General features: G+C 40.9%; 1 protein-coding gene and 1 pseudogene across 19 annotated transcripts in view; both read left to right on the top strand.

Moving 5' to 3' along the window:
* The window catches only part of LOC128418020 (protocadherin gamma-A4-like), a 299,406-nt gene that overhangs the window by 144,457 nt on the left and 133,946 nt on the right, over positions 1–21,003 (top strand). The window contains exon 1 of one of the 19 annotated variants that reach the window (XM_053397377.1): positions 2,800–5,421. The exons of 17 other annotated variants lie outside the window; for them this stretch is intronic. In XM_053397377.1, the coding sequence (XP_053253352.1) occupies positions 3,007–5,421 (2,415 nt within the window). In that variant the 5' untranslated portion in view covers positions 2,800–3,006. Of the gene's footprint in view, positions 1–2,799; positions 5,422–14,919; positions 17,555–21,003 lie in introns of those variants that run through there. One more of the 19 variants, XM_053397356.1, reaches the window with a different exon arrangement.
* LOC128418038 (protocadherin gamma-B5-like) lies at positions 7,405–13,953 on the top strand (annotated as a pseudogene).

Raw genomic sequence — 21,003 nt, 5'->3', positions numbered from 1 at the left:
CTGTTGTTTCACATATATGCTCATGGAGACTAAACAGGAATGAGACCTTGGGGTCATAGCGAACAGTTTGATGAAGATGTTGACATAGCATGAGGCAGCTGTGAAAAAAAGAAAATAAATTTTGGAATACTGTGTATAATTCTGGTCAACTTACCTAAAGACAGGTAAGGTGGAGCTGGAAAATATGAACCAAAATTGGCAAGGGGATGGAGCCATTCACCCTTTTAGTTTACTTAGCTACAGCTTACAGAAAAGGCAATTAAGTGAAGACATGGTATTGGTGTATATAATTATGCGTTGTATGGAAAGTGTGGATGGATAAGTGCCCCTTCCCCACATAACACTAAAACTAAGACACATCCAATGAAGCTGAATGTTGGAAGATTCAGGACAGACAGCAGAAAATACACACAGCACTGAGTTAAACTGCGGAGTTTGTTCCCATGAGAGGTAGTGATGCCCACTAACCTGGGTGGTTTTAAAAGAGAAATGGACACATTCATGGACAACATTATTTCATGGCCTACTAGCAATGGTGTCTAGGATCTATCTCCATAGTTAGAGAGAGTATGTCTCTGAATATCAGTTGTGGGGAATCAGAAGTGAGGAGAGTGCTGTTGCACTCAGGTCCCACTTTTGGGCTTCCTGTAGGCAACCTGTTGACCGCAAGGAAAATAATATTCTGAAATAGGACACTGGCCTGATCCAACATGCTCTTCTTATATTTTTATGTTAATCATGTGCTTCTAATTTATTCTATCTACAGAAGTTCTGTTAGCAAGTGAAGAGACTGTGGATTTGTCTGTATTTCATGTCATAGCTATGTTTTGTGTAGATGTCAAGTTACTGAGGCTAAGAGTTTGGGGCTGAATTCAGCCAAGGAGGTGTGCCACATGCAGGTCTGAAATGAATGTGCACACACAGAAATGTTGAGGATGGGACATGTTTAGGAAGCATGCACATATTTGTCCCAAACACCTGTGATTTTGGTGAAGACTAAGAGCTGTTCCAAAATAGTTACTTTTTGTTTAATCTTTCTCCCAGTGTAGAAGGAGCTGCATTATATTGCTCAGCTCTCTATCCTGAGAAAGCTTTTAAATGAAGGTCCCATTCACTGAACCAAGCAATATACGCATGCACTGTAAAGGTTCTACTTCTGAGGAAGACACACACACTTGAACTATGTCACCATATTGTTCAGAATTTCATCAAAAGAATACAATACTGATCTGGAAGTTCAGAAAATAAACACGGATCTTCTAGTCCCCCTCTAAGTGTACCAATTTACAATGCAAGGGATTAAAACATATATTGGATGTTTTCCTCTCCTACTCATAATAATGTGTTCACGTCGGAGACATGACTTCTAGGCTACATTCTCCTTCTCTCTACATCATGGGAAGAGTATAGTAAGTGATTTTACAGGACATTTAGGTAGCCATAGCAGTGCTAGACCATGCCTTGTCAAGTGCTGCTTTAGTATTCCACAACGTAATCTAGCATTCCACTGTTTAGCATTCTAACCGTGATATTTTATTGCTGTGACTCTTACCTTTGTACAATAGACCACATTTCAACCATGCAAAATTCAGAGGTTTCAATATCTCCAATTCTATTGATCTGTGACTCCTCCAGCCAGGCAAGCAGCAATATCCTAGTTCAAGGACACATTGCAGCCAGCAAAAGCTCTTGAGGAGGGCATGGAAGAAGGCCAGTGAGGGGTTGAGGGATGTGATCTGGGAAGGGAGGGAAGCCTATGGAAAGCCTGAGGGGTGGGGAGAGAGAGGATTCAAGTTCCCAAGAAAAACTGTAGCATGATCTTGAGTAAGCATTGTACTTTTAGTGCTGTTCTCATTATATGACTGAGTTGCATAAGTCAAGTAATGCCTTAAGAGAAGAAAAAGAACTTGCCAAACATTAGGAATTTCTCCAGGTATCCCGAATCACTCACATCACTGTCAACTAACACAGCTACGTACATAACTGATTAAGTGCATCAACTGGCAAGTAGTTGAGGAGACGACTGCCAGCAAGACAGTTGGTGCAATAGAAAGTAGAACTGTCGTACCTTAGAGGGGAAATTTTGTGTGACACAGAGATTCCAAAGGCCTTATTGCACATTTTGGGAAAATAACTTTTAAACTCAGAATTCATTAGGTCTGAGAACCACTTCCTGTGATTAAATATGTTGACACATACCTATGTGGATGAACAGTTTCTAACTGTCAGAAAAATACAATTGCACAACTGTACTATCAGACAGGGACACTAATCAGTCAGTTCAGTGTCTCTGAAGCGCACCCCCATGAGCAATGCCAAATGTGCTAATACGAAAGTGTGAAAGCACCGTAGGGGCAAATTAAATGACTGGAATAATTTTCAGAACCCTTGTATGTTTATTACAAAATAATCAATTTTCTCTGGTATTTTGAAGCTATCATTCCTAAGTACTCAGGGGTAATAAGGTAGGGAAAATGACATAAATTACTTGGGAAAGGGATAATTTCTAAAATATATAATTTGCTTGTTTTCTGTAGGTCAGTTTTGCCAAATTAAGTTGAGTTGTTGCTTATCCTAATGTCAAAACACAGAGACCAAACTCTATTTTTTTTTACCATACCACAAAAGATTCTCTACCTGAGAATTATTGTACGTAAGATTAAAAATGGCAAGAAATCCCTTGTATGTTATTTACTTAGAAGAGACATCTTGCAGTTCCCCATCTAAGACTCAGAGTGTCACTGTTGGCCAATATAGTTCTCATGGAGGAGTGGAGAATCCACTACCAGATGCTTTTGCAATTTGATTGCTCATGAACAAACTACAGAGCCGGGAAACAGCAGAACACAGGAACAAAACCACTGCAAAGTATAGAAATCCAGCAGCAGCTACTGACTTCGTTCATGATTCTTTACTGAACACTTCTACAGAGTGAATGGGATTTAATACTCCTCAATTTAACTAATCACAGAAAGAAAGGATAAAGCACATTTCTCTGCAAGAGGGATGGCCAGCAGACAGAAAGATAGCAGCAGATCCCTAAGAAGGCAAGTACCTCTCCTCTTATTATTCTCTCTGTGTGGTCAGATTGCCTCAGAGCACATTCATTATTCCATCCCTGAGGAAATGGAAAAGGGATCCATTGTAGGAAACCTGGCCAAAGACCTGAGCCTGAATAATGGAGAAATAGGAAATTACAATCTGCATATCCTTTCCCTAGGTAAAAAGCAATACTTTACTCTCAGTGCAGAAAATGGAAATCTGTATGTAAGGGAAAGGATTGATAGAGAAGAATTATGTGGTCAAACTGCATTCTGCTCCATCAATTTTGAAGTGGTGGTTGAGAGTCCTATGAATATTTTTCATGTAACTGTAGAGATTCAAGACATTAATGATCATGCACCACGTTTTGTAAATGGGGATATAAAACTGGAGATAATTGAATCCTCTTTACAAGGCACCACATTTCTCCTTGGACAAGCTGAAGATCCTGATCTTGGGGTGAATTCTCTCCAGGATTACAACCTTAGCACAAATCCATACTTTATTCTGGAAGTGAGAGAAATAGAAGGCGGAAATAAATATGCAGAATTAGTATTGAATAAACAGTTGGATCGGGAAAGTGAGAGCAGTTTCCAATTAATCCTTACGGCGCTGGATGGAGGAAAGCCTGCCAAAACTGGAACAGCCAAAATATGGATCACCGTCATTGATGCAAATGACAACCCACCAGTCTTCACTCAAAAAGTATACACGGTCAAGCTGAAAGAAAATGCCCCCAAAGGGTCTTCAGTGGTCCAGGTGAAAGCCACAGATAGAGATGATGGCTCAAATGCCCAGATCAACTATAGTTTTAGTAACATCCCAGAAAGTGCTCGTCAGAAGTTCCACTTGGGTTCACAAGATGGAACAATTATAGTTAAGGAGGTTCTGGACTTTGAGGAAACAGAAGGATATGTAATGGCAGTGGAAGCAAGAGATGGAGGTGGATTAGTGGCTCACTGTAAAGTTCAAATAACACTCCTAGATGAGAATGACAATGCCCCAGAAGTTATTCTTGCCTCTTTATCCAGCCCAATCCCTGAAGACTCTGCAGTAGGAACCCTGGTAGCCCTTATCAATGTAAATGATAGAGACTCTGGAGATAATGGGAAGATTACTTGTGACATACAACACACTTTGCCATTCAAAATGGTATCAGCCTCCAATAATTATTATAAGCTTCTCACAGATGCCCCCTTGGACAGAGAAAGAACTCCAGAGTACAATATCACAGTCACAGCCACAGACAAAGGCAACCCCCCTCTTTCCACATGCAAAACCATCACACTGCAGATCTCAGACATCAATGACAACTGCCCTGCCTTTGAGAAACCCTATTATACTGCCTACGTCCCAGAGAACAATCCTTCAGGCTCCTCCATTTTCAGGGTCAAAGCCTCTGACCCAGATGTGGACCAGAATGCTCAAATCACCTACTCCATTCGCAACAGCATCACTGAGGGGCTGCCTCTCTCATCCTTCCTCTCCATTAATTCTGAGACTGGTACTATCTATGCTCAGCGCTCCTTTGACTATGAGCAAGTCAGGGAGTTTCAAGTGGAGGTGAGGGCCGAAGATGGAGGTTCCCCCCGCCTCAGCAGCAATGCCACCGTGAGAGTGTGCATTCTGGACCAGAATGACCAAAGCCCTCAGATTCTTTACCCTTCTCAAGGAGTAGAGGGCTCCTCCTTGTTTGAGATGGTGCCTCGCTCAGCAGAGGAGGGTTATCTAGTGACAAAGGTGGTGGCTGTGGATGCTGACTCTGGACACAACGCTTGGCTCTCCTACTATCTGCTCCAGGCAACAGAACCTGGGCTGTTCTCAATTGGTTCCCATACTGGGGAGATCAGGACCTCACGGGCTTTTCTGGAAAGAGATGCTGTGAAGCAGAAGCTCATCATCTTAGTCAAGGATAATGGACAGCCACCACTATCTGCTACTGTGAGTCTCAACCTGGTGTTTGCTGAGAACTTCCAGGAGGCACTTCCGGAAATTAGCCACCCGCCCAGTGACTCTGAGTATCAATCGGATCTACAGTTCTTCTTGGTGCTGGCCTTAGCTTTGATCTCCTTCTTATTCCTCCTGACAGTAATTCTGGCCATTCTCATGAAGATTCGGCGATCAGGGAACCCCAAATTCCTGCAGTGTTTTGCTCCTGTTCCCCATTCAAACAACACAGTCATTTTCCCACCAAACTATGAAGAAGGAACATTGCCGTATTCGTATCAGCTGTGCTTATCGTCTGAGTCCAGGGTACAGGAGTTCACCTTTCCAACACCCAATGTTCAAACCGCAGAGAATATTTCAAGCAACACTGATGCACCTTTGACTGCCAATGGAGGCAATATCTTAATTTCTGAGATGGATAGAACTGATATGGTGAGTTTTAATCTGAGCAGTATCTACATTATACATTCTTGCTGCTTAGAGAATGGAAATTTTTATGAATCTTTGTTGCTGATTCCGTAATCTTTTTTTATACAACTAATATATTTTAATTTATTGTTTTTCAACCTACCTTTAACCAACTAATTGGTTCAACTTGATTGAGTATTTTTTCAAGTCTCATTGGTTCATAAACTGTTGGAATTGGTTCTTTTAATGATTTTATATATATATTTCATTTTACTGGAAAATATCCATGTGTTTTCTGTTTTTGTGTGTTTATGAAAATGTGTTGAGTGGAGGAGACATTTTCCAGGAGAAATCAGGCCAAGGTGTTTTCCTGTAGTTCTTTAGGGCAAAATAAAATGAAAGGGGCTTTGGTAATCTTAAAATTATGAACATGTGGGGCCTTAGAATGAAATCGCTAATTGGGTGTTATGAAAGAGAAAACATCTGATATATTTCTCCCATAGTATCAGTAATTTCCAGAGATTACTTCAAGTATTTAGAACATGTTCACATACATTATCTTAGTCTGTAGTCTGAAATGTATTTAGTTTTAAACATTTTTATCTGCCTTTCAACTGCTAGAGCAAGCCTGTCAAGTGTGGTCCCAAGTTTTGTCAGAGGCTGCAAGTCAGAGTTCTAAAGCTGCCTAGTAAATTTGTAACTGAAGAACTAGGAATCTCACAGCTCACACTTCAGCCCCTATATGAATTCTAGTGTATCTTAATTTGGATAGCCATTGGCAAAACCAATTTGGAAAGGACAGGAAAGAATAATTTAAATTAAGAAAAATGTAAAAGTAAAGTAGGGCTACCAACACAAAGGTATATACATCCCATGTCCAGAGAGAACACAATAGTGCAAAACTATTTGCTGTTTTGAAAAGCCTCTGCCTGGTTATTTTATTTATGATTGTTGGCTATGCCCTCAAAGCAGCTTGCAATTTAAAAGTCTAAAAATGCAAAAAAAGAGCCCTCAGTGAAATCATATGAATCAGTTCATTAAGATAACAGTAATACTGATAATGTTGTTGATGGTGATGATGATATTACTTAAATAACGAAGTACAGCAAAAGCAGAACCACTGCCGTTTCACCTGTCCATAATGTTCTTAATAGCTTCTGACATCAGACAATAACATCCACATCCTATATGCAGTATCCACACATTACAAATGAACAAAATGAAAGTGAACAAAATAGATGAATACATGGAAGTTTGTCATATAAAATCTTGACTATAGCTTACAGAAACTGAAAGAAACCAAAAACCTTCAATGAGGTATAACAGTATAATAATTCTCTTCTAAGCAATGGCTTCATTTCTTCCTGAAATTAGTTTGAGTCTTATACTTTTTGCAGTGGCTCCTCTCTTAGAACTGTGGATCCCAGAATAAAGATGCAAGACACATAAATGGGATAAACTAAAGCCACAACATTGTTAGCGACTGATCTGTGTCTTCCATCCCTACTTAGTTGTCTTACTTTCTGTACCTCCAGTGAGGAGTTCTCTTCCACTTAGATGAGACTTTAAGAAACCATCTCCTGCTGCCTCCCTTTGACCTGAAGAGCAAGAGTATAATATGTGTTCTTGGCTTTTTATTGCCCTTATATATTAATATTTTGTTGCTAGTGTCACCCACCTCCAGGCCAGACAGCAGGCTAGCACATGCAACCAGGCCTCAAGATACTCTCAGTCCCAGATCTCCTTTAATCAGTGACCCGTCAATGAATGGTTTGGGGAAACGTCTTTTCACTACCTTGATTTCTCAGTGTGTTCACCAGCCTACTCTCTGCACTCTGCCCTGATCCTGCCTGTTCTACCACCTAGTTAGGACCTAAGTACCTTGACAAAGCCAGATTGTTAACTTGCCACTCCCAACTTGGCAGTAGATAAAAATTGTCCTGTCAGAGAGCCTTGGTAATATTATTATTAATAATAATAATAATAATAGATTCTACATAGCCCCAGCAGGGACCAATCATGCCTGTAATATCTTCAGAAGAGTGGGAGAGCACAAGTGCTGCCAGCTGCACAGGGATTCCCTTCATTGGCTGGGATGGGACATCTTTGGAGTCCCTTTGGAGAATTCTTCTCCCTCGCTCATCAAGCCTTTCTCCTAAGGAAGGAGTGGGAAAGTTCTGCAAGAGATCTGTGGTTGGGGGAAAATTGTTTTTATGTTTTGACATTATCATGGAAATATAGTAAACTTCCCAAGATTTGTTTTAAGTGGAAACAGGAGATTATATATATATAACCTGAGATGACAATGTTGAAACTGTTGAGATTCTGGCGCTCAGGATTGTAACTTTGATAATATTATTTCCAAGATACCAAGAAAAGAATCCTTTGTTACATTGCAAGCCATTTACCCAGGCAAATGGAAAGGTTTGAAGTGTTATTGTTTCCAAAACCAAAACAAAGATTCCCAAATACTCAGCTCAAGTCAAAATTCAGTAGAAATAGTTCCTGTGTAAACTTCAAGTTGCATGTTTTTCCTACTGTATAAAACTAAAATTATATCCACGTTGCATTTTCTCTTAAATTGAAAGGTTGAAAACATCCCTTGCAGTTCTCCTGCTGAACCTCACAGTGCCGCTGTTGGCCAATCTAGTAGCCATACAGTGATGGAAATACACTGGCCCTTTCTACAGTAAGCTTACTTCTTTAGTGCTGTGCAGATCAGGGAACAGAGAGAAGGCATTGCTGCTGACATAAGGAAAATACAAAAATGATTTTTACAAATTAAAGAGAAAGACAGTTTATTCTTTTTTATGGAGACTTAGTGCATACTGGTGAAAATTTGATCTGGTTCTTAAAAAAAGGAAACAGCTGATTTTTCACAGAGCCAAATGGAGAGAAGATGCAAGAAGAATGGCAGGGCACTCTCAAGGCAAGTACAGCTTCTCTTAATATTCTTGCCCTCCTGCTGGGCTGCTTCAGAGCAGATTCATTATTCAATTCCTGAGGAAATGGCTAAGGGTTCAGTTGTGGGGAATATTGCCAAGGATTTGGGACTAAATGCCAAAGAACTAGGGAAACGCAACATGCATGCTGTCTCAGTGGATGAAATGAAATATTTCACTATGAATGCAGAGAATGGAAACCTCTATGTAAATGACAGGATAGACCGGGAGGGAATATGTGGCAAAAATCCGCTTTGCTTTATTAATTTTGAGATGGTAATTGAAAGCCCCTTGACTATTTTCCACATAACTATAGCAATCCAGGACATTAATGATAATGCACCACAGTTTTTCAATGGAAAAATCAACTTGGAGACAAGTGAGTTCACTGTACCAGGAACACGATTTCTCCTTGGGGAAGCTGAAGATCCTGACATTGGGACAAATTCTCTTCAGAATTACCATCTCAGCCCCAATCCATATTTCACCTTGGATGTTAAAGAGAGTCAGGATGGAAATAAATTTGCAGACTTGGTGCTTCAGAAACCACTTGATCGGGAAAGTGAACAGACCCTTCACTTGATCCTCACAGCCTTGGATGGCGGTGAACCTAGGAAGACTGGAACTGCCCAGATATGGATTAATGTCACAGATGCCAATGACAACCCACCTATCTTCACCCAAGAGGTTTACAAGGTCAGTCTGAAGGAAAATGCTCCTGTTGGCTCCCTTGTGCTCCAGATTTTAGCCTCTGATAAAGATGAAGGTACAAATGCCAAAATCAGTTACCATTTCAGCAACATCCAAAAAAGTGCTCAGGGGAAATTCAACTTGCATTCTAGTAATGGCACAATCACTCTTATGAGCCCATTAGACTTTGAGGAAACCAGAGAATATACTATGACAGTTGCGGCAAAAGATGGAGGTGGATTAGTAACCCACTGTAAAGTAGAAATACAGGTTATTGATGAGAATGACAATTTCCCAGAGGTAACTCTGGTTTCCTTGTTTAGTCCAGTCCCAGAAGATTCTGTGTCTGGAACCTTAATTGCTCTGATCAATGTAAAAGACAAAGACACTGGTGAGAATGGAAAGGTTAGCTGTTATTTGAAAAATGATCAGCCCTTCAAGATTGTCCCCTCATCTAACAATTACTTCAAACTCCAGACAGAAAGTCTCCTGGACAGAGAAATAGCTCCTGCATATAATGTTACAATCACAGCCACTGATAGAGGAACTCCACCTCTTTCCACACACAAAACAATCTCACTACAGATTTCGGATATCAATGATAATGCCCCTTCCTTTCAGAAATCTTCATATGTTATTTATGTGCCAGAAAACAATCCTTCAGGTGCCTCCATTTTCACTATCAAAGCCTCTGATCCCGACGTGGACCAGAACTCACGGATCACATACTCCATCCTCAACAGCAACATTGAGGAGCTTCCCATCTCCTCCTATATCTCCATTAATTCTGAGACTGGCACCATCTATGCCCAGAGATCCTTTGACTATGAACAATTCAGAGAGTTTCGGGTGCAAGTGAAGGCCCAAGATGGGGGTTCTCCCCCTCTCAGCAGCAATGTGACCGTCAGGGTGTTTGTTCTTGACAGGAATGATAACAGCCCTCGTATCCTGTCCCCCTCACAAGAAGCCAAGGGCTCAGCCTTGTTTGAGATGGTGCCTCGTTCGGCCGAGGCAGATTATCTTGTCACCAAGGTGGTGGCCGTGGATGCAGATTCTGGACACAACGCCTGGCTCTCCTACCATCTGACTCAGGCCACTGAGCCGGCACTCTTCACGGTTGGTTCTCATACTGGAGAGATCAGGACAGCCAGGGCCTTTGTGGAGAGAGACGCTGTGAAACAGAGACTGGTCATTATGGTGAAGGATAACGGGCAGCCGTCTCTCTCGGCCACCATGACTCTGAACCTGGTGTTTGCTGAGAACTTTCAGGAGGCCCTTCCGGAAATGAAGAGCCAACCCAGCAGCTCAGAGTATCAGTCTGACCTGCAGTTCTACTTGGTGCTGGCCTTAGCTGTGATCTCCTTCTTGTTCCTCTTGACTGTCATTCTGGCCGTTACAATGAAGCTCTGTCAATCAGGGCATCCCAGGTTCCTACAGTGCTTTGGTCCTGTTCCCCATTCCAAGAATGGTGCCATCTTCCCACCCAACTTTGAAGATGGAACTTTGCCCTATTCCTACCAGCTGTGTCTGTCTTCTGAGACCAGGAAAAACGAGTTTGCCTTCCTGACACCCAATGTTCAGATGGTAGACAATATTCTTGGCAGTGAGAAACCAAGTGTGCCTTTTACAGGCAATGAAGGAAACAATTTACATCCTGAGATGGAAAATATTGACAAGGTAAAAATTATTTTCATTGCACATCTCATAAACATGTTTACTGTATTGTGCATATTTATGCATATATGAGCCCCTCTGAGTTAAGTGGGTGTTTTTGCAGCCACATACTGAAATTTCTGTCTGACATAGTGTGACTCAGGTCTCATCTGTCAGCAATTGTGAACACTTTTCTGAAAAATAGGCACACCTAACATTGTGTTATGTCATGCTGACTCTTTTATATCATGATAACTTACCACTTTGTGGCTTTCAACTTTTGACTTGCCTTCACCTTTTTTGTTATTAAAGTGCAATGTGTCCCAAGTAGTTACGAAATTCTGTAGTTTGGCAAGTTCTTTTTAATAAGAGAAAAACTCATGTGTTGCATTTTCCCCCTTAAAGAGGTAATCAGTGATTTTCAGGTTTCTTCTGTACTCCATGTTTCAATCTCTGATTTAGAGTTCTTTATTCCTTTCTGTAGAAAGTCAATGACTCTTCACCTTTCTAAAACCCACAAGCTTAAATAGTGTTGTTTCCCCTTTCCAGCCTATTTGCATATTAAGCCTCCTCTAGTTCCTCTCTCTCCATCCTCACTGCTTTCCAGAACTTTGAAGTTGTGTCACTCACAGCCCTCATATTACTTCTCTCCCACTTTGCTGAGTCTGCTTGCTGTTTTGTGTCCCTCCCTCACTCTGGTAAAGGTTACCAACTGCTTTTCTCAGTAGACTGCTGAGAATCCCAATAATAAGGCTGTTGGTAACCTTGCTGGCTATACAGTGGTGAGGGTATAGCCAACAGTCCCATCACCAGGCCACATTTAACTGTTGCCACAGACAATCCAATTATTTTTTGAAAATGTTGTCAGTGACCCATTTGCAATATCTCAGTGAACCATTTGTAATATTAAACCTTCATCTGGAAGCACCCAAAGGCTCCAATTCTGTACATACTCTCCAAGGAGTAAGTACCTCGGGTAAGCTCCAGGTAAACATTCATTTGGATCATGCTGTTAATGATGTTAAAACTACGAAGAGGACACATAAAATGGCCTTTGAACAAATGTGCTAACTATAGATTTTAAAATGGAACAGTCCAGGTTGCAATACAATTCAACATGTTAATATTCCCTTCTAGTCAAAGAAAGCTACAATGCATGCTTTCTCAGATGCATGCTCCAAACTCCCTTAGGCTGTAAACCTTTTGCTTATCAATATTTTTATGCTTAGAGACTTTTTGCTGATATCCTCCGGCACTCATTGGTGAAACTGATGTCTTGTGTTATACTATTTGCGAACAATTTGCAAACATTCTTAAGTTTCGTGGTTAGTTGGATATGTTTCAGAATCAGATGCCTTTAGAGCTCATGCATTCAGAAGACATTCATACGTCCCTCCCTTGGTGCATTAGACTAGAAAGGACAAATGAAGGGTGAAATAAATCACAGTTCCTCTCTTACTGCTTCCTTTATAATGTGATGCCACCTGGAGACCAACACATAGATGAGAGTGCTTTGACGAAGCATGTGATCTGCATAGAATTGCTGTTGATACATCAGGGTACATGGTACTCTACAGAGGTGCCCAATATCTGCAAAACCACTTTCTTCCATATCAGTCTGCCCATGCTTTAGCAGATGAGGCCCTCTTGGTGGTCTCTAAACAGGATGGTGCAGGGCCCAGGGGAGGGCAGTGTCAGTGGTGGCTCCTCACATGTGAAACTCCTTCCCTTCTAAGGTGCATCTAGTCCCATATCTATATAATTTTAGGTGGCTAGTTAAGGCAAACTTTTTTCAGGTGATGTTTGGAGAAGGAGAGACTTGATTAGAAAAAAAAGTGTTTAGTTTGCTGTCGCTGTTGCTATTAGGAAATTGCTACTTAGTTGAATTGTTATGAGTTGCTGTGTTTTCCATTTAAAAATTTGTGCTAGTCTATGGATTTTATATATTGATTGTATTTTATTTTATTTGCTCTGATTGTAAACCTGTGGCTTGAAGAGAAGTGTATAAATCAAGTAGATAAATAAGCAAAAAATAGACAAATCTCTTCCTCCAAGGAGCAAGTCGTCTGAAGTGCACAAGGGGTGGGGAATGGAATGATTAAAGATGAATGGTAATAAACACATTTTTACATGTGCTTAATTACCATGTTACTCTATCAAACTTTTGAATCCACAAATATGTATCCATACTTAGTTTCTGGAGCCTGGAAAATAAGTGCCCTAAAATATGAATTATAACAAAATTCTGTACCCATCATCTTGTATATTCATATAACTTTATCATTTATATTCACACTTCTGTGATCACACATATGTAAGTTTCAACATTGTACTGAGCTGTTCATTTCTGGAGTGATCCAGCTCTCTGTTTGTTCAAACTGAAGGTAGGACATAGAGGCTTCCATGGATCTTTACAGGCCCTGGGCTCCAGGTATGGATGCCAGGAGCAATATTATCCTGTATCTGGGGACCACATCTGTATGAGGACAGCACTATGGGGATGTCAAGTGTCAAGATGCATGGTGTTGTTAAAGGAGGGTCTTTTCTAGAGTATTCAACACTGCAAACACCATCTGGCACAGACACTGAGGATGCTTACCGACAGTCAGTTTGCTTGAGCCAAGAAGAGCAACCTGCAAGGATAGAGTGACTGATGAATGAGATGGGCGGGCAAGGTGGGTCTCCAAAGCTCATACAAAAACATGTTTTGTATATGTAGAGGTCTCAGACTGTGAATCCAACTAGAGTACAATTCTCATGGCACACTCAACCTCATGAATCAGGTGGCAATGGTTATGATCTGGTGCTGAGGTCTTTCTGCTGCTTTCGGTATTTTAAATGAAGTTACATAACTATTTCAGCTACAATCCTAGAACTGTGCAACTAGAATATAAATGTTAATTGTATTGCAGTATTGTCAGCCTGGATAGCTCAGTTGGTTAGAGTATGATGCTGAGAATGCCAAGGTTGTAGGTTATATTCCTGTATGGGACAGCTGCATATTCCTGCATTGCAGGGGATTGGACTAGATGATCCTCAGAGTCCCTTCCAACTCTACCATTCTATGTCACAACAGTATTTGAGGATACATTGGCAAACAGTTCAAACTTTGGCCAAACTGTTATTTAGCACTCATGCATGCCATTATGTATTCACCTTAAACCCAGGCCAACATTTTAGTGACAAATGATGACAAAGTTAACTATTTTTAAAGGTCTCTGTTTTATTCCTCTCTCTGTATTTTGTACCCTGTAAGTGGCATGCATAAAATGAATTAACCATCAGTGCAGTTTCACAAGTGTTTGTACAAGCGTTTGGATAAGAGTTTGGAGTAAGTAGCAAGGACTTTTTTAGTCCTCTGGTGTAAGTGGTCCCAGGAGACCTGGGATTCTGCAGACCTTCGCCTCTGAGCAGAGAAGGTTATCTAACAGCAGAGAGGAAGCTCCACTGGAGAGGCCCTTCCTTGACCAGTGGCAGAACGCTCCGTTGCCATGGCTGTATTGCAGGCAGTGCTCTATGGGTGGAAGAGGCAAGAAGGAGGTGCTCCAGGGAGGCTTTAGATTCCCTTGTTTCCCAGACCTACTTAAGGATGGAATAGGTGGGAAACTACACCAGCCCTGGAGTTATTTTCCTTCCCTGTGGAACCACATTTTTTTTTTACAAGAAAGAAAATGGGGAAAGTAAAGAAGCCACCTCATATCTTGTGCCCTATTCATCACTTGGTTCCAGTTATCTCTGCCATCCATGCTGCCTGTCCAACCTCCATAGGATTGCTCTGTTAGTTGCTCACATTTTCATTAAAAATAGTAATATCGCTGAATTTTATTAAATATATTGTTTTACAGAGGAGGGCTGGACATAGAAGTTGCATTAATTGGCTACAAAATATTGTTGAGTGCTAACAATCTCTTCCATCAGTTATCTGTGGAAGTACAGAGGGAAGATGGAAAATTTGAGGGATGGGGAGGTTGTTGCATCTCTAAAGCACTTGAAATATATTTCCATTTCCTGCTACCGTAAAAGCATAAACACCAAAAGTAGTTACAAATCAAGAAAACCTTCTCATACTGCATTTGAAAATAGATTGCTCTTGTATTCTACATCTAAGCACTAGAGGAATGGGAGAAAGCAGCACATGAAGTTCTCCATCTCAGACTCAGAGTGTCGCTGTTGGCTAATGCAGTTCTCATGGTACTGCATGGAATCTGCTAAGCGATGCTTCCTGCAGCGCCGTTGTTCAGCCACAGACTGCAGAACTGGGAGATAGTAGAACACAGGGACATGAAAACACTTTTGCTAAGGAAATAAAACCCACTTCAACTTATAGAAAGGGACAGTGACTGCTTTTATACTTCCTTATTGTGGATTTGTTGGTCTTGATGAGAACTTGAGAATCTCCATCTAATGAAAATATGCAAGAAAAGAATAAAGCAAATGTCTCACCAGATCAGATGGACAACAGGCAGAAAGAGAAAAATGGGTCGGTAAAAAGGCAAGTAGCACTCCTCTTGTTATTGTCCTTGTTGTGCCAGACTGCCTCAGAGCACGTTCAGTATTCTATCGCTGAGGAAATGGAAAAAGGCTCCATTGTAGGAAATCTTGCCAAAGATTTGGAGCTGAATGCTGGAGAAATAGCAAATCGTAATCTGCATATCCTTTCTTTGGGTAAAAGGCAATATTTCACAATCAGTATAGAAAATGGAAATCTATATGTAAATGACAGGATAGACAGAGAAGGAATATGTGGAAGCAATGCATTTTGCCTCATTAGTTTTGAAGTGATGGTTGAAAATCCTATGAATATTTTTCATGTTACTGTACAAATCCAGGATATCAATGATAATGCACCACATTTTGTGAATGAGAATATCAAACTAGAGACAAGTGAATTCACTCTGCCAGGAGCCCGATTTGTGCTTGGGTTTGCTGAAGATCCAGATGTTGGAATAAACTCTCTCCAGAATTACCACCTTATGCCCAATCAGTATTTCATAGTAGAAGCTAGAGAGAGAGAAGATGGGAAGATATATGCAGAATTAGTACTGAATAAACAGTTGGATCGAGAAAGTGAAAGCAGTTTCCATTTAATTCTTATGGCTCTGGATGGAGGGAAGCCTGCCAAAACTGGGACTGCCACAATATGGATCAATGTCATTGATGCAAATGATAATTCACCAATCTTCACACAAGAAATGTACAAAGTCTGTCTTAAAGAGAATACCCCCAAAGGATCTTCAGTAATACAGGTGAAAGCCACAGATAGAGATGAAGGCTCAAATGGTCATATCATGTATAGTTTTAGCAACATCCCTGAAAATGCTCGCAAAAAATTCTTCCTAAATTCCCAAAATGGGACAATTACAGTTAAGGAGTTGTTGGACTACGAAGAAGCAGAGAAATACGCAATGACAGTAGAAGCAAGAGACGGAGGTGGATTAGTGACTCATTGCAGTGTTGAAATAAAACTATTAGATGAGAATGACAATGCCCCAGAAGTGATCCTGGCTTCCTTATCCAGCCCAATTCCTGAAGATTCTGCAATAGGAACCCTGGTAGCCCTTATCAATGTAAACGATAAAGATTCTGGAGACAATGGGAACATTACTTGTCATTTACAAAGTCAGTGGCAATTTAGAATAATTGCTACATCCAATAACTTCTATAAGTTGGTTACAGATGCCCCCTTGGACAGAGAAAGCACTCCAGAATACAATATCACAATTATAGCCACAGACAAAGGTGCACCACCTCTTTCCACCCACAGAACCATCTCCCTGCAGATTTCAGATATCAATGATAACCCCCCAGCTTTTGAAAAATCTTCCTATGTCACATATTTGTCAGAGAACAATCCAGCTGGAACTTCCATTTTCCGTGTAAAGGCTACAGATGCAGATCTAGAGTACAACTCGCAAATCACTTATTCTCTGCTCAATAGTATTATGGAGAACCTGCCTCTGTCCTCTTATATCTCCATTAACTCAGAAAATGGCATGATCTATGCCCAACGCTCCTTTGACTATGAGCAAATCAGGGAGTTTCAGTTCCAAGTGAAAGCACAAGATGGTGGCTCCCCACCACTCAGCAGAAACACCACAGTGAAAGTGTTCATTGTGGATCAGAATGATAACAATCCTCAAATCCTCTACCCTTCACAGGAAGTCAAGGGTTCATCCTTGTTTGAGATGGTGCCTCGCTCAGCAGAAGAAGATTATCTGGTGACCAAGGTAGTGGCAGTAGATGCTGATTCTGGACATAATGCCTGGCTCTCTTACCACCTGCTTCAGGCTACAGAGCCAGCATTGTTCAGAATTGGTTCCCACACTGGGGAGATCAGGACCTCACGGGCTTTTCTGGAAAGAGATGCTGTGAAGCAGAAGCTCATCATCTTAGTCAAGGATAATGGGCAGCCACCACTATCTGCTACCGTGAGTCTCAACCTGGTGTTTGCTGAGAACTTCCAAGAAGCGCTCCCAGAAGTGAGCAGTGAAAGTATTGATTCACATAATCAATCTGACCTACAGTTTTATTTAGTACTGACTTTAGCTGTGATTTCATTCTTATTTCTCCTTACGGTGATTCTGGCAGTTGTTACGAAGCTTCGCACATCAAGCAGTCCTCAGTTCCTTCAGTGCTTTGGTCCTGCTCCTTTTTCAAAGGCTGGTACCGTATTCCCACCGAATTTTGAAGAAGGGACTTTGCCCTACACCTACCAGCTCTGTCTGTCCTCAGAGACCAGGAAAAATGAGTTTGCATTCCTGACACCTAACGTTCAGATTGCAGACAATGTTATCTGTGATGACAAAACTGTTCCACCTTTTACAGGCAGCAGAGAAAACAATTTTAATTCTGAGATGGATAATACAAACATGGTGAGTTTTCGTTCTAGATATTATTCACATTATCTACTGCACTACTTTTAAACTGTGTCTATATATGAAGAACTATATTGTAGATAGTGGATGTATCTTCCAATAGATTCATAATGACGTACAGTCTGAGGAAAAGAAATATAATTTCTTTTATAACAGATGCTAAATAGTCCTTGTTTTTTTAGTTGCTTCAACTTTAATGAAGCAATCATTTTATCTATATTAATTCTGACTAATCCTACTGTCGTTATAGACGTGCTCTGTAGTTACTTATTTACAGATCTATATATTGCCATCTATATGGATACTTAATAAGGTGGATAAATGTGCATACAGTGGTGCCCCGCAAGACGAATGCCTCGCAAGACGAAAAACCCGCTAGACGAAAGGGTTTTCCGTTTTTGAGCTGCTTCGCAAGACGAATTTCCCTATGGGCTTGCTTCGCAAGACAAAACCGTCTTGCGAGTCTTGCAATTTTTTTCGCTTCCCCCCCTTTTTCTAAGCCGCTAAACTGCTAATAGCCTTTTAGCCGCTAAGCCGCTAAGCCTTTAATAGCCGCTAAGCCGCTAAGCCGCTAATAGCGCTAATCTGCTAAGCCGCTAATAGGGTTGCTTCGCAAGTCGAAAAAACCGCTAGACGAAGAGACTCACGGAACGGATTATTTTCGTCTTGCGAGGCACCACTGTATATGTCACAGTCTGGAATTGACGGGAGTGGAGAAGGAGGAAGGTAGAAGAAGCGATAAATAATTTTGGATCCCACCCACTTAGTTCACATCTTATGATATCATTTCATAGCACCCCTGTGTGCAATGAAAATTGGGGTGCTTTACAATGTCTGCCATTTAATACTGCAATATTATTTCACCTTTAATTGCAGTGAATACTAGAGGAATTATTTATACACCTAATAGTTAGTAATTAGCAATCTCTTCAGTTTTCATTTGTTCTTATAGCTTGTCACTACCTGCCCAAATTCCCAATTCTAAATTGAGCTTAGAATTGAAACAATCAGCACCCTTCTGTGATGTTGAGCTGTGCCATTTAAGATTTTGGATAGAGGAATCTAATATTTGAAGATTCCACACATTAACCAAATAGCTTCCTACCCAAACAAAATGATCAGGTGAGGAAAGAGGCAAAAACTAACTTAGCACTGACAAGCTAAAATGGGCATTCAGGTTCAAATCCAGTTATCTGTGTGTGGATACTTTGTTGCTGGATGAGGGTGGATGCATATTCCAAACATTCTGCAAAGCTTTTTTCTTAACTTATTTCAGAGATAGGGTGGTGGTAATTTTCTCCATATTTTTGAATTAGTTTGATCACTCATTTTAAATCATTTGCTATAATTCTACACTTTTATGATTATTATTTTTTAAAAAATGAAAAAAGAATTAGTTTTCAAACCAGTTTAGAAAGCAAGAGATGATAAAGATTTGAGAGAAGCAGAGAATTTGAGAATACCTGATGCAGTTTTAGGTGACAAAATCAGAATCGGATATTTCATGTCATGCTTAGCATCACAACACAGTATAAGATAAAATGTTTCCCCCCCCCCAAACACTTGACAGAGTCACATTCCTACAGACATGCTTGATGTCACATGAAGCTCCTAGAAATGTAGTTGTTATGTACTGAAGTTCTCACCCTGGGCCAGCAGGGGGATACTGTAGATAGTTATGCAAATGAAAGATCGAAAGTGACGTTCAGTGATTGGATAGTTTGTATGCAAATAAAGGATTGAAAGTGACGTTCAGTGATTGGACAGTTTTAGAAAGTTGCTACAGTAACGTACTGGAGCTCTATATAAGCAGGCTGACTGAGCTCTTCAGTTCAGTTCTGTTCTGGGCTTGGAATAAACAAGAGCTGTTTGAAGAATCACTGTGTCGTCTGATATGTTCACCCACAACTTAACAGTAGTGCTTATAGAAAGAAAGTTCTTGTGGTATAGCTGTTTGACTGTTGAACTAGGGGCCCCTTGAGACAACGTGTTTATTGAGAAGTCATCCTGATTTGCTTGCGCAAAGCTTACTGGGGAGGTTAGACTATATCTTTCTTGCACGCTTGTTCTGATTTGTTTGCAGGGAGGTTCTGTGACAATGAACATGGATCCTGATTTGTTTCTGCAGCATTTATACATCTTTCCATGAATCATTCATTCACCTCACTCTTTCCAGTGCATTTCCCTAGCACTTGCCTAACCACAAAAAGTCCCATTTTTTACAAACAGATTTGTTGTGCAATGGCAGCAGAGCACTTCAGTTGAGTTTAATTGTGTGCTTGAATCCCTCCAACAAAATTCTAAAAGTTTGGAGATGAAAGGATTGGGGAGAGACAGGTTAAAATCCTCACTCAGCCATGGACTTCTGGGTTGGCGCCATTGTTTAATGGCGGATTCCCTCCGAGCTCCGGAGGGAATCGGCTCCGTAGCGTCTGGGTCTGGCCGCTGCGGCGAAGCGGGGACCCTTAAAATCACAGGCGCGGATGCCTGTGAACACAGAGACTCGGCGGGCACCATTTGCGCCCCCCCAATCCGTGACGGAGCCTTTTTAAAGGCTTCGGAACGGAGGCAGGGTGAGGCGTGGTGCTGAGAGTACTCCCTCGTCTACGGAGTGAAGCCGCAAGCCATTGACAGAGAGCGCCAACTTCTTCTTTGGATCGATTGGACTTTAAAACATCAACCCGTGAGTAATACGGAGATTGGAACTTTAAAAAATTTTTTAATTTGGATCTGGAACGAGCGGGAAGGGGTTAAAAAGGAAGTCCACCCCCCCTCTTTGTAAACAATTTAAAGCAAAGGACCGGGCAGCTAAGGTCGAGATAATCTGTTTCTTGCTTTTTAATAAAAGATCTTGACTTCACGGTTTTGACATTATAAGAAGATTTACTGGAGGATAAAAAGAATTTTGGGAGCTGAAATTTCACCCCCCCCCTAGACCCGGGAACGTCCTATGAGAAAGCCTGCTGTATTGAAGAGTTTGACAGCTGTCAAGTTAGCTGTCAGTCAGCTAGTTGTCAGCTGGAAAAAGAGAACATTGTTTCTGCTGTTTCTGCTGGTTCATTCGGTATAACTTGTTGAAAATAAGGAGGGCTGATACAAAATAACTGGACTTTTGGTTTTGAGCTGAAAGGAATATTAAGGAACTAAAATCCCCCTAGAGGGGTAATAGGGACACTACATTACAAAAATGGCTGGAGCATGTAAAATTCAAGCAGAATTGGACAGAGCATTTGTTCTCCTGGGAAAGTTACAAGATGAGTACAATGCTTTGTCTACAGAGGTTTCAGTATTACACTTGACAGTAAACAACAGTCTTGAGCCTGATAAGGACTTGAAACAGGAAGCCCATTCAACTGAACAAATAAATGAAACTGAAAGTGTAGACACGATGGAGCAATATGTTGCTTTTGAAGAAAATGAAGGAGGAGCTGGAATTCTGCAGGAGT

The sequence above is a fragment of the Podarcis raffonei genome, chromosome 7 (assembly GCF_027172205.1).
Source record: "Podarcis raffonei isolate rPodRaf1 chromosome 7, rPodRaf1.pri, whole genome shotgun sequence".
Taxonomy (NCBI): domain Eukaryota; kingdom Metazoa; phylum Chordata; class Lepidosauria; order Squamata; family Lacertidae; genus Podarcis; species Podarcis raffonei.
Note: the sequence above shows the minus strand (reverse complement) of the source record. Positions and strands in the feature narration are given on the sequence as shown.